This window comes from Prionailurus bengalensis, chromosome X (genome assembly GCF_016509475.1).
Source record: "Prionailurus bengalensis isolate Pbe53 chromosome X, Fcat_Pben_1.1_paternal_pri, whole genome shotgun sequence".
Taxonomy (NCBI): Eukaryota; Metazoa; Chordata; class Mammalia; order Carnivora; family Felidae; genus Prionailurus; species Prionailurus bengalensis.
In genome coordinates, this window is record NC_057361.1 from 127,465,096 (window position 1) to 127,479,491 (window position 14,396).

At 47.2% G+C, this 14,396-nt stretch overlaps 1 protein-coding gene across 1 annotated transcript; it reads right to left on the reverse strand.

The window, feature by feature from the left end:
- Window positions 1–288: 288 nt before the first annotated feature.
- On the reverse strand, window positions 289–13,065 carry TEX28 (testis expressed 28). Its single transcript, XM_043570040.1, is given in 7 exon segments — window positions 289–453; window positions 455–628; window positions 1,063–1,198; window positions 11,787–12,366; window positions 12,369–12,426; window positions 12,429–12,512; window positions 13,006–13,065. Coding segments are annotated over 7 exon segments (1,257 nt in total).
- Window positions 13,066–14,396: the final 1,331 nt, after the last annotated feature.

Consider the following 14,396-nt stretch of genomic DNA (forward strand, 5'->3'; position numbering starts at 1 on the left):
AGTTGCAGAGGCTCCCGCTGCCGTCTGGGGACACCTGAGCCTCTGAGGGTTCGGTCGCGGGGTCACGAGAGGGCATGAGGGAGATAGAGACGAGAGCAGCACCGTGGTTCAGGGGCTTTAATATTTCCCAAGCCTTGTGTCTGTAGACGGTACGGGAGGATCACGAAACGGAAACGCGAGGCGGGCTGGTGGCGATGGAGCCGGAAAGGGAGGTGAGGGTGGCTGTCTAGCGAGGGCTGGCTGGATGCCCTCAATGCCCGGAGGGCGGCCTGAGGTAGCCCAGGCCCTCTAAGGCCCACCTGCTAGAGGCTCAGGCTCCTCAGAACGCCGCCTCCATCTGGAGGGGACCCAGGCCTGCCGGTCTGTGGCAGACACGGCGCGCCGCTTCTGCCAGGCCAGGGCCCCAAGCCCGATCAGCACGAGGGCGGCGCAGGTGTGCGGGCCGGAGCTCAGCGGCGGTGGGGGGGCAGGTGCACACCGTGCAGATGAAGGCCGGGAAGACGGTGGCCAGTGCGAGCGCTGTCCCAGGAGGGTGTGTGCGTGCCCGGTGACAGCGAAGGGCCCAGCTGACTCGGCCACGCTCCGTCATCCAGTGTGGCCTGGGACCGAGAACCCGGCGGCGCGAGAGCTGGCCAAGGACGGGAGTGGGGTCTGGGAGCGCGGAAGAGAGTGGGCCCAACCGTCACAGGTGAGGGAAAGCCCTCCCCCGTGCTTGCTAACCCAGGGTCAGAAGCAGGGGCACCCAGAGAGAGCTCCCTGTGCCAGCAGAAGGCGCCCCCCTCCGCCGAGGCGCCCCCGCGGCCGAAAGCTGCTGGGCCCCGGTTCCCACATGAGCCGGCTCGGGGCAGGGGCGGGGGTGCGGCAGGGACATGGACACTAGATGTTTCCAGCTCTGTGGCAGATGGGTGAATCGCAACTGAGCCGTCAGCGGGGGGCTGCCTGAGGACCGGCCCCTTGCCTCAGATCGCAGGCCATCCCGGCGGCTCTGCTCATCGTTTGCCTCTCTCATCCCTGTTCTTCTCACGGGCCCTTTCTTTAAAAGCTCCCCCGCGAGTTGCTCACCCATATTTCCTTGGCTCCCTCGTAGGACAGATAGGCCATTTTCTCTTCAGCGCGGGCCAGAATCTGTTCAAGGTGGCAAATGTCATCTGGGTACCCCTGGACGTGCTCATTCACCTGTTCTTCCACCGACGCTTGTCTTGGGAGCAAAAGACAAGGGGACTACTCCCTGAGCACTCTGCCCAGGGGTTGTTGTGCTGGCAAGGAGCAGTCCCACGTCAAGACTAGACTTGGGTTCGGATCCCACCTTCCTCCTCTCTCCTCCCCCAGGTCTGCCTCAGAACACCAGAAACGCACACCAGTCACACACATGCTGCTATTCATACACCTTCCATGCACAGATCCTGTTTCACAACAGCTTCACAAAACTAGCCACAGACTAGAAGTTGTAGAAAGGAAAATCTAAGTTATTCATGCCTGCTATTAAATCCCATATAAATTCCCAGCATCGGTGTTTGGCAAGCAGTAATCATTCCATAAAAGCCTGTAAAGACAGAAACAGATGAGTGGTTCCTGGCAGCTGAGGGTGGGGAGAGAATGGGGAGTGACTGCCAATGGGATGGGGTTTCTTTTTGGAGTGATGACAACGTTCTGGAATGAGACAGCAGTGACGGTTGCGCAAGTCTGTGAATACACTGAAAACCACTGATCGTAAATGGGTGAATTTTATGGGGATGTGAATTAGATCTCAATAGAGCTGTTATTAAAACAAAAACAAAAAATTGAATTGTGGCAGTGGTCGTACACCTTAGTAAATCTACGAACGGTCATTGAAACGTATAGTCACGATGGTGCATTTTATGGCACGTAACTTCCATCTCAGTAGACCTCTTAAAAAACACAAACAAAACATCACTAACCAGTTGTTTATGGCTATGTGTGGAAGTTGTAAAAGTATAAAAATACGTATGAAAAAGATAAGGGCCCAATGAGGATAGCGAGACGGGTGGAAGGGGAGGGGTTGGGAAGGGATAAGGTGAGAGCTTCAAGTGAACCTTCTAAAGTTTTCTTTCTTGGGGTGCCTGGGTGGCTCAGTCGGTTAGGCGTCCGACTTCGGCTCAGGTCATGATCTCGTGGTTTATGGGTTTGAGCCCCGTGTCGGGCTCTGCGCTGACAGCTCGGAGCCTGGAGCCTGCTTCCGATTCTGGGTCTCCCTCTCTCTCTGCCCCTCCCCTGCTCGCACTCTGTCTCTCTATCTCTCTCTCAAAAATAAGCATTAAAGTTTTACTTCTTAACAAAATAACATTTGAGGCAAATTTGGTAAATGTTAATTAAGATTTGAGAAAGCTGAGGGTGGGTATACAGTGTTGACCATGTTATCCTCTACATTTTCCCTGGGTTTGGAATACTCCATAATTTAAAGAAACTTTGAGGCTCTTCATTTGGGCACCAGGAAAGATGGCCCAGAGGACAGAGGCCATGTGGCTTTTAACACCGTCACTTGGGGACAAGCCACGGAACGCTTGTCCCGTGAGTCGGGGATGGTGATGCTGGAGAAGCAGAAAGGTACTGGAGACACAGGATTGCTGGGGCCTGCTACCCTGTGGAAAACAGGGCAACGGAGGATGCGGCCGATCAGTTCACATGGCTCTGGCATGCACAAGAGCCTAAGCAATGGTGCTGTCGCGCAGACAGGGAATATGAGGCGAGGGGGTCGGTTTGGTCTCGCTTCAAGGACTTCACTGACACCCCCATGGAGATGTCCCCCAGGCATTTGCTGAAAGCCAATTCATCAAGAGCTGGTCCATAACAGCATTTCAAGGAACATTCCCTTGATCTCTGCCCTGCTCCCTGTAGAGAAGAGAGCAGACTGACAATGCCCACAGAGAGGGGGAGGCAGTAGAGTGTCCACTCGAAAGGACATTTCCCATGACTGTCTTTCTATTTACATGAAGGATTCAGACACAAGAATGTTCAAGATATTAACTATGTTCAAGTATATATTAATGAATATATATATATATATATATATATATATATATATATATATAAACATTTGTTTATTTTTGAGGTAGAGAGAGACAGAGCATGAGCGGGGGAGGAGCAGAGAGAGAGGGAGACACAGAATCTGAAGCAGGCTCCAGGCTCCGAGCGGTTAGCACAGAGCCCGATGTGGGGCTCGAACTCAACACACCATGAGATCATGACCTGAGCCGAAGTCAGACGCTTAACTGAGCCACCCAGGCGCCCCTCATGAATATACTCTTCATAGATAATGAAGTCAAGGAATAGATCTGCCATTAATATATTTATAAGAATTTACAAACATATTCTTAAATGAATTCTTGAATAGAGTATTCAAGAAGAAAATATTAATTCACAAGGATATTCTATTAGTCTCCCCTTGTCTCTGGCTCCCAGGCTCTTTGCCCTCTGGCAACAGCATCCTGGCTACGACAGAGCTGACTCCCTTCCCTGTTCCTCCCTTAGTCAAGGATCCTCTCTGCCCCACTCCTACAGTTGCAGAGGCAAATGAACCACCCTATTTTTTTTTTTTTATCTCAACTTCTATTTAAATTCTAGTTAGTTGACATGTATGGTAAAATTAGTTTCGGGTGTAGAATTTAGTGATTCATCACTTACATATAACACCCAGTGCTCATCACAAGTGCCCTCCTTAATCTCCATCACTCATCTAGCCCACCCCCACCCCTCTCCATCAACCCTCAGTTTGTTCTCTGTATTTAAGGGTCTCCTATGGTTTGTTTACTCTCTCTTCCCCTGCCCTTCCCTTATGTTCAACTGTTTTATTTCTTAAATTCTACATATGAATGAAATCATATGGTATTTGTTTTTCTATGACTTATTTTGCTTAGCATAATACTCTATAGCTCCATCCACAGCACTGCAAATGACAAGATGTCATTCTTTTTTATGGCTGAGTAATATTCCATTACATATATATATATGTATATACATGTATGTGTGTATAGACCACATCTTCTTTATCCATCCATCAGTTGATGGACATTTGGGCTCTTTCCATACTTTGGCTATTGTTGATAGCACTGCTACAAACATTTGGGTGCACATGCTCCTCTGAATCGGTATTTTCGTGTCCTTTGTGTAAATGCCTAATAGTGCAATTGCTGGGTCGTAGAGTAGTTCTATTTTTAACTTTCTGAGGAACCTCCATACTGTTTCCCAGAGTGACTGCACCAGTTTGCGTTCCCACCAACAGTGCACGAGGGTTCCCTTTTCTCCACATCTTCACCAATATCTGTTGTTTCCCGAGTTGTTAATTTTAGCCATCCTGACAGGTGTGAGGTGGTATCTCATCATGGTTTTTTTAAATTAATTTATTTATTTTGAAAGAGAGACAGAGACAGAGAATGAGAATGAGTGGGGACAGAGGATCCGAAGCAGGCTCCACACTGACAGCAGAGAGCCCAATGTGGGGCTCAAACTCACAAACAGGGAGATCATGACTTGACCAAAGCCAGATGCTTAGCCGGCTGAGCCACCCAGGCACCCCTCATCATGGTTTTGATTTGTATTTCCCTGATGATGAGTGAGCATCTCTTCATGTGTCTGTTAGCCATCTAGATGTCTTCTTCGCAAAAATGTCTGTTCATGTCTTCTGTCCATTTCTTAACTGGATTATTTATTTGGGGGATATTGAGTTTTAGAAGTTCTTTATAGATTTTAGATAATAACCCTTTATCAGATATGTCATTTGCAAATATCTTCTCCCATTCTGTTGGTTGTCTTAGTTTTGTTGATCGTTTCCTTCATTGTGCAGAAGCTTTTTATCTTGATGAGGTCCCAATAGTTCATTTTTGCTTTTCTTTCTCTTGCCTCCAGAGATGTGTCTAGTAAGAAGTTGCTACAGCTGAGGCCAAAGAGGTTGCTGCCTGTGTTCTCCTGTAGGATTTTGATGGTTTCCTGTCACACATTTAGGTCTTTCATCCATTTTGAACTTATTTTTGTGTGTGGTGTAAGAAAGTGGTCCAGTTTCATTCTTCTGCATGTTGCTCTCCAGTTTTCCCAAGACTATTTGTTGAAGAGACTGTCCTTTTTCCATTGGATATTCTTTCCTGCTTTGTCAAAGATTAGTTGACCATATAGTTGTGGGTCCATTTCTGGGGTTTCTATTCTATTCCACTGATCTATGTGTCTGTTTCTGTGCCAATACCATACTGCCTTGGTGATTACAGCTTTGTAATACATCTTGAAGTCCAGGATTGTGATGCCTCCAGCTTTGGTTTTCTTTTTCAGGATTTCTTTGGCTATTCAGAGTCTTTTCTGGTTCCGTACAAGTTTTAGGATTGTTTGTTCTAGCTCTGTGCAAAATGCTGGTGGTATTTTGATAGGGATTGCATCAAACGTGTACATTGCTTTGGGTAGTATGGACATTTTAACAATATTTGTTCTTCTAATCCATGAGCCAGGACTGTTTGTCCATTTCATTATGTGCCCTGCACTTTGTTTCATAAGTGTTCTGTAGTTTTAGAATACAGATCTTTCACCCCTTTGGGGAGGTTTATTCCCAGGAATCCTATGGGATTTGGTGCAATTGTAAATGGGATCAGTTCCTGGATTTCCTTTTCTGCTGCTTCATTATTGGTGTATAAAAATGCATCTGGTTTCTGTACATTGATTTTTATGTTAACTTGTGTATTAGTTCCAGTAATTTTTTTGGTGGAGTCTTTCAGGTTTCCTACATAGAGTATCATGTCATCTGCAAATAGTGAAAGTTTGACTGCTCCTTTGCCAATCTGGATGACTTTGATTTCTTTTTGTTGTCTGATTGCTGAGGCTAGGACTTCCAGTACTACGTTAAATATCAAGGGTGAGAGTGGATATCCCTGTCGTGTTCCTGAACGTAGAGGAAAAGCTCTCAGGTTTTCCTCATTGAGGTTGATATTAGCTGTGGGTCTTTCATATATAGCCTTTATGATGTTGAGGTGTGTTCCCTCTAGCCTTACTTTGTTGAGGGTTTTTATCAAGAATTAATGCTGTATTTTGTCAAATGCTTTCTCTGCATCTGTAGAGAAGATCGTAGGATTCTTATCCTTTATTAACATGGTGCATCACATTGATTGATTTGCAAATATTGAACACTCCTGCAGCCCAGGAATAAATCCCACTTGATCGCGGTGAATAATTATTTTAATGTACGGTTGGATTTGATTTGCTAGTATCTTGTTGAGAATTTTTTCATCTGTGTCCATGAGGGATATTGGCCTATAATTCTCCTTTTTAGTGGGGTCTTTGTGTGGATTTTGAATCAAGGTAATGCTGGCCTTGTAGAAGAAGTTTGCAAGTTTTCCTTCCATTTCTGTTTTTTGGAACAGTTTGAGAAGAATAGGTATTAACTCTTCTTTAAATGCCTGGGGGGGGCACCTGGGTGACTCAGTTGGTTAAGCATCTGACTCCTGGTTTCGGCTCTTGGTTTCAGCTCAGGTCATGATCTCACAGTTCATTGAGTTTGAGCCCTGCATCAGGCTCTGTGCTGATGGCTCAGAGGCTGGAGCCTACTTCAGATTCTGTGTCTCCCTCTCTCTCTGCCCCTCTCCTGCTCATGCTCTGTCTGTCTGTCTCTCTCAAAAATCAATAAACGTTAAAAAAATTTTTAATAAAAAATAAATAAATGTCTGGTAGAATTCCCCCGAGAAGGCTTCTGGCCCTGGACTTCTGTTGGGAGATTTTTTGATTACTGATTCAATTTCTTTGCTGGTTATGGGTCTGTTCAAATTTTCTATTTCTTCCTGTTTCAGTTTGGTAGTTTGTATATTTCTAGGAACTTATCCATTTCTTTCAGATTGTCCAGTTTGTTGGCATATAATTTTTCATAATATTGTCTTATAATTGTCTGTATTTCTGTGGTGTTGGCTGTGAACTCTTCTCTTCCATTCATGAATTCATTTGGGTACTTTCTCTTTTCTCTTTGAAAAGTCTGGCTAGGTGTTTTTCAATGTTATTAATTCTTTCAAAGAACCAGCTCTTAGTTTCATTGATCTGATCTACTGTTGTTTGTTTGTATATTGATTATCTCTCCTTTCATCTTTATCACGTCCCTTCTTCTGCTGGCTTTAAGCTTTATTTGCTATTCCTTTTCTAGCTCCTTTAAGTGTAAGGTTAGTTTGTGTATTTGAGACTTTTCTTGCTTCTTGAGATAGGCCGGTATTGCTATATACTTCTCTCTTATGACCACCTTTGCTGTATCCCAAAGGGTTTGGACTGTCGTGTTTTCATTTTCATTTGCTTACCTGTATTTTTTTTTTTTACATCTTCTTGAATTTTCTGGTTAACCCACTCATTCCTTAGTATGTTCTTTAACCTCCATGTGTTTGCGGTTTGTCCAAATTTTTTTCTTGTGGTTGACTTCAAGTTTCATAGCATGTGGTCTGCAAATATGCATGGTATCTTGATCTTTTTGTACTCTTGATCTTGATCTTTTTGTACTCATTGAGGGCTGATTTGTGCCCCAGTATGTGATCTATTCTGGAGAATGTTCCATGTGCACTCGAGAAGAATGTATATTCTGCTGCTTTAGGATGAAATGTTCTGAATATATCTGTTAAGTCCATTGGGTCCAGTGTGTCTTTCAAAGCCATTGTTTCTTTGTTGATTTTCTGCTTAGATGATCTGTCCATTGTTGTAAGTGGGGTGTTAAAGTCCCCTAGTATTCTTGTATTATTATCAATGAGTTTCTTTATGTTTGTTATTAATTGATTTATATATTTGGGTGTTTCAAGTTGGGGGCATAAATATTTACAGTTATTAGATCTTCTTGGATAGCCCCCTTAATTATGATATAGTGCCCTTCTTCATCTCTCGTTACAGTCTTCAGTTTAAAAAATCTATTGTCTGGGGGCACCTGGGTGGCTCAGTTGGTTGAGTGACCGACTTCGGCTCAGGTCATGATCTCACAGTCTGTGAGTTTGAGCCCTGCGTCGGGCTCTGTGCCGACAGTTCAGAGCCTGGAGCCTGGTTTAGATTCTGTGTCTCCCTCTCTCTGCCCCTCCCCTGCTCATGCTCTGTCTCTCTCTCCCTCTCTCTCTCTCTCTCTCTCTCTCTCTCAAAGAATAAATAAACATTAAAAAATTAAAATCTATTTGTCTGATATAAGTATGGCTACCCCGGCTTTCTTTTGACGTCCATTAGCATGATAGATGGTTCTCAATCCCCTCACTTTAAAGCTAGAGGTGTTTTTAGGTCTAAAATGAGTCTCTTGTAAGCAGCATACAGATGGGTCTTTTTTTTTTTAATCCATTCTAATACCCCATATCTTTTGATTGGAGCATTTAGTCCAGCAAATGGACCACTCTAGAAAATGCTCTTACAAAGACAACATGACGACCAGCCAACCAAAATGCCCCCCAAATCTTCCAAAGCTGTGAAGGCCACCCTTTGTAATACAAATTGTCCTAAACATCATTGTTGTTGAAGAAAAGTATATCCTTTTTTTAAGTTCATTTTATTTTGAGAGAGAGAGAGAAAGTGTGCGCAGGGGAGGGGCAGACATAGAGGAAGAGAGAGAATCCCAAGCAGGCTCCACCCAGTGCAGGGCCTGACAGGCGCTTGATCTCATGACAGTGAGATCATGACCTGAGCCGAAATCAAGAATCAGACACTTAAGCGACTGAGCCACCTAGGTGCCCTGAAGATGAGTTTATTCTTGATCATACCTGAGCGCTGGCTTTTGGCAAACTGAGCTAGAAACTAGTGGCCTGCAACTTGAAGAAGTCTGAGATGAAGAAACAAATGTAGGAGGGATCAAGCCCTGCAGGTAGGGTGGGGTAATGCAGCAGGGACCGAGTAGGACCTCCTGAGCAAATGCGCAACCACATGCGTCCTTATAGGAGGGAAGCAGAGAGAGCTTTTACACACAGAGAAGAGGGCCATATGAAAACAGAGCAGAGAGAGATGTGAAGATACTGGCCTTGAAGGTTGGAGTGATGTGGCCACAAGCTAAGGTCCCGGCAGCCACCAGAAGCTGACGTACAAGAATGTCCATAGCAGCTTTATTCATAACAGCCCCAACCAGCAGCAGGCGAACGGGTAAACTAACTGTGGTGTATCCATACAGTAGAATACTGCTGAGGAAGAAACAGTGATCTATTCCTATGCACAGCTTGGATGAATCTCAGAATATTACACTGGGTGAAAGAAGACAGACATAAAGGACTATATACTGTATGATTCCATTTACATGAAGTATCCAGAAGAGACAAATGCAGAGGGACAGAAAGCACACTGGTGGTTACCAGGGGTCGGGGTTAGGGGAATGGGGAGTGGTGGGGTGTTCCTCTGGAGTGATGAAAATGTTCTGGAACCAAATATAGGTGGTGGTTGCACAACACTGCGAATGTACTAAATGCCACTGGATTGCACATTTTAAGATGGATAATTTTGTTTTGTGAATTTCATGTCAATTCAAAAATAGAAAAGGGGCACCTGAGTGGCTCGGTCAATGAGCATCTGACTTCAGCTCAGGTGATGATCTTGCGGTTCGTGAGTTCAAGCCCCACATCAGGCTCGCTGCTGTCAGCACAGAGCCCACTTTGACTCTTCTGTCCCCCCAGCTTCTGTGCCTCTCCTCCACTTGCACTCTCTCTCAAAAATAAATAAAACTTTTTTTTTTAATTTTTTTTTCAACATTTATTTATTTTTGGGACAGAGAGAGACAGAGCATGAACAGGGGAAGGGCAGAGAGAGAGGGAGACACAGAATCGGAAACAGGCTCCAGGCTCTGAGCCATCAGCCCAGAGCCCGACGTGGGGCTCGAACTCACAGACCGCGAGATCGTGACCTGGCTGAAGTCGGACGCTTAACCGACTGCGCCACCCAGGCGCCCCTCAAAAATAAATAAAACATTTTAAAAGTGGTGAAGAAAGGAAGGAAGGAAGGAAGGAAGGAAGGAAGGAAGGAAGGAAGACCTCATGAAAGGAAACATTTACCTGTGAGAAGTGTCATAGGACTTTTCGGTTTGAAATCTCAGTTTGTGACACACCAGAGGAGACGTGACATCACAGGGGCTTGGGTGGTGACCGTACAGGTATGAACACCAGGTAACACTTTACTGACTTCAACACATATGTCATGTCTACATCTAGCTCACATAAAGGTTTTTTTAAAGATTGAAAGGAGACATATGTTTTAAAAAATTCAATGAATTCCTGTGTCCCCTTCACCCTAGATTAGGAAGCCACGTGGCCAGGACATGTTGACATGCTCTCAGGCTTGTGCCTCTCTGAGACTCCATTTCCCCATCTGTAAAGTGGGTCGCTGAACACCACAGGTGACAATGCTATTTGCTCCCTGCTGTCACTGTTATTATATAAAGTCATCTCCCGCCCATTCTCCATGTCTCCTGGCAAATCAGAGTCCTACAGACCTGCTTTGTTGCTTCTAATGTATATTTATCAAGATAGGCTAACTGCCATGGCCAACAAGTGGAAAATCTCGGTGGCCGAACACAACAAAAGCTTACAGCACACTCCTATCACAGTCCAACGGTGGTGGGGGTGGTTGTTTCAGAAGTGCAAGCATATAGAATTCACAGGGAACCCAAGGGAGGGAGGTCACCCTGCTCCCCCGCGCTGCGGGCACATCCTGATTTGCTAAGGGGTTAAGAGCTTATGGGAGCACAACAGTCCTGTTGGCCTGGCGGTATGGAAACTTATGGGGATATGTGTCACTGCCTCTGGGCTCTAGTCTCGCTGTATATAAATCCAATCTTGGAAATGGTATTTTGACAAAAGGGTTGCCATTAAGAGTCCCAAGAGTTGGGTTCGGTTGCCCCGTCCTCCAAACATCACACCCAAAAGAAACCCATAATTCTGATCGGCGCTCTTATTTGACACTGTGCTGCCCTGCAGTAGTTTTGAGGCGTCCCCCACAGACTTGTCAAGCAGTGTAAATGCAGGTAACGCTTCCCTGTGAAAGCAGAAGAGGACTGATCCCCAAGTGCCTCTTTCCCCACAGACACACAGGTGCTAAGAAAGGATGGCAGAGTTCTCACTTTACTGGGAATCTTGGGTCATCCATGTAATACCTCCCTCTCTGGCCAGGCTTTGGAAGAATTAGAGCTAATGCAAAAACCAGATGCAACAGACTGCGGGGACCAGGGGAGAGAGTGTGGCACCCCTGAGGGCCACTAGGACCCTAAGAAAGGTCCAAATAGGAACGGTGCAGGTCCTTAAGAGACTGTGTTTGCCTTTCCCCCCTTATTTGTGAGCCCTGGTCTCACCTTAGATGAAAATAAGTTCGACCCGCCACACAGCAGGGAGAAAGCATTCCCCAGAAGGCAATCATTTTCAGAAGAAATAGCCCCAGCTCAGCCATGAGCACAGGTGAAGGGATCGTGGCATGTAGGGCATCCTGTTTCACACATTATGCTCACAGATGGGGATGTGCAGGACCCCTCCCTGACCCATGACGGGCGCCCGCTGGGCTCACCGCCACCGCAAGTGTCTCCCACCACCACAGGCAGAGCCTACGGCTTCTGGGGTCAGCTGGCGAGACCCTGAGCTGGAACCCCGTTTTGCCAGGAGAGGGCCCCGGCGGGTGCACAACAGCAGGCAGGGGACGAGCCCTCTCCACCACGGGGTCCAGGGGCCCAAGAAACACTGACCAGCTCCTCTCCCCCTCCCCCTCCCCGCGACCCTCCAAACCCATGTCCTTGCTCGCCTCCACTCTCCCGACAGCCCTGGAGGCGGGGCGGGGGGCGGGGAGGGCCCGACCCCACAGCCCAGGCTGCAGCGGAGGGGCCACCTCACCTGCATTTCTGTTCCTGGAGGGACGCCAGCGACACCTGCAGGCCCATCAGACGGCTCTCCTTTAGGCTCGGATAGGACACCTGGAGGCTGAGGTGGAGCTCCCTGACTTCTCTTAGGTCCTCCTTCATCAGTCGCGACAGCAGGTTTCGCTGCTGGGCCACACGCTTTGTCCCCCAGGACTTCCCCAGCCACAAAGCTGGGAAGTGGCTCGCCAGGGGCAAGTGTCTGACGATATCAGACAGGTCGGTGGACAGGCAGTCTTTCCCACCTGGCCTGGGAGACTCTGAAGACGGGGCCTTCTCGCTGGGCCGCCTGCAGTGGCGTGGGCTGCTTTCGGCCTTGCCCTGGGGCCTCCAGCCCCCCTCCAGCCCCTGCAGCTGCCGGTGGCAACGGCAGAGCCTTCACTCGATCTGGGCAATGGTGGCAGAGGCGCACTGGTTCACCTTCTCGAAGTCCTGCCAGATGTGGGGGGCGTGGTGCCGGTCGGCTTTGGACACCAGCTTGAGGTAGCCCACGGTGTTCTCCTCCCGACTGGCCTTCTCCAGTCTCCGCTGCTCTGAGAGGTAAAGGACGCGGTGCTGACACTATCCTGTAAGTTCCGGGCCAGCTCCCCATCTGACAGACTGGAATGGCCCCTGGGGGGGTACCGTCCTCGCTGGATGAAAGGGACCCGCACGCGGAAACATCGGAGAGAATGGCCGCACTTGGGCTCTTGGTATATTCTGCCTGCGTCGGAAACAAGGAATGGTTAACAGGTACTTCTGTGAGCTGCAAACGGTACAAGTGGACCTACCGTCGTCTCACTCTGTAATAATACTCAGCTGCAGGCACAGGTACTTACATATGCAACATTTGTGCACTCAAGACGGGCCCAACACAGACTGGAGAGGTCAAGTTCAACTTCTGGGCCCCTCTCCCTTTCTTTTCAGCACCCAGTTGTTGTTTTTTTTAAAGTCCTCTCTACACCAAATATGGGGCTTAAACTCAACTCTGAGATCAAGAGTCGCACACTCCTCTGACTGAGCACCTGACTTTTTGCTGTATGAATGGACCTCGCTAGAACCCTCAGGTGGCTAGAATCCCCCCCTCCACACCTGTCCTGTCTGTTCTTGGACTTCTTCTCTCCCCACAAATACCAACTGTATTGGTATAGATCTCATCTTATAAAGTACGTAATGAGCTCATTCCCATCAACCCATATGTTTTATTATATTGCTACCGCCAGCAGATCGAAGAGGGAGGCAAGGAGATCTGCATCCCGACGAGTGCATTCCTTCATTCGATCATTCATTCAACACACACTTCCTGAGCACCTACCATGTGGTACAGAAGCCAGACACATTCCTTGCTCATAGAGAGCTGACAGTCAGGGGTGAAAAAACTACTGTAATGCAAATGAATGCACCTCTCATGTGGGCAAGTTAATAAACCACTCAGAGAGTCAGTTTTCTCATCTTTCAAACAAAGATGGCCATAGCAGCATAGCTGGGAGACAGTGGACCAGGGCAGAGTGCATGGTGATGAGCTAGGAGAGGCAGGTGAGGTCACGACAGGTGGAGGGGTGCCTGGGTGGCTCAGTCAGCGGAGGGTGTGACTCTTGATCTCGGGGTTATGCCTTTGAGCCCCATGTTGGGCATAGAGATTACTTCAAAATCAAATCTTGGGGCGCCTGGGTGGCTCAGTTGGGTAAGCGTCCAACTTTGGCTCAGGTCATGATCTCACTTGTGAGTTTGAGCCCTGCATTGGGCTCTCTGCTGTCATCGTGGAGCACATTTCAGATCCTCTGTCCCCGTGTCTCTCTGTCCCTCCCCCACTCGTGCTCTTTCTCCCTTTCTCTGAAAAATAAATATTTTTTTTAATTTAGGGGCAGCTTGGTGGCTCAGTCGGTTGAGCATCTGGCTCTGGCTCGGGTCATGATCTCGCAGTTTGTGAGTTCAAGCCCCGCACTTGGCTCTGTCCTGCTATCGCAGAGCCCAGAGCCTGCTTCAGCTTCTGTGTCTTCCCCTCTCTGTGCACCTTCCCCGCTTGCACTGTCTCTCTCTCTCTGTCTCTCAAAATTAAATAAACATTATGGGGCGCCTGGGTGGCTCAGCTGGTTAAGCGGCCGACTTCGGCTCAGGTCATGATCTCGCGGTCCGTGAGTTCGAGTCCCGCGTCAGGCTCTGTGCTGACAGCTCAGAGCCTGGAGCCTGTTTCAAATTCTGTGTCTCCCTCTCTCTGACCCTCCCCCGTTCATTCTCTGTCTCTCTCTGTCTCAAAAATAAATAAACGTTAAAAAAATTAAAAAAAAAATTAAATAAACATTAAAAATTTTTTTAATTTAAAAAAATTGTATAAAAAATACAATTTAACTTTAAAAAAACTCTTACAAAAGAACAAGTAAAGCCTCTGTTCTGTTTCTACTTTTTAAAAAGCTTTTTTAAATGTTTATTTATTTTTGAGAGAGAGAGTGAGTGGGGGAGGGAGCTGAGAGAGAGGGAGACAGAGGATCTGAAGCGGGCTCCTCGGTGAAAGTGGAGCCGCAGGACAGAAACTGGTACGGGCGCTTTGGAAAAGCAGTGCTAAACTGTAAAGCTGAAGACATGTATATCAAATGGCCCAGCAATTGCA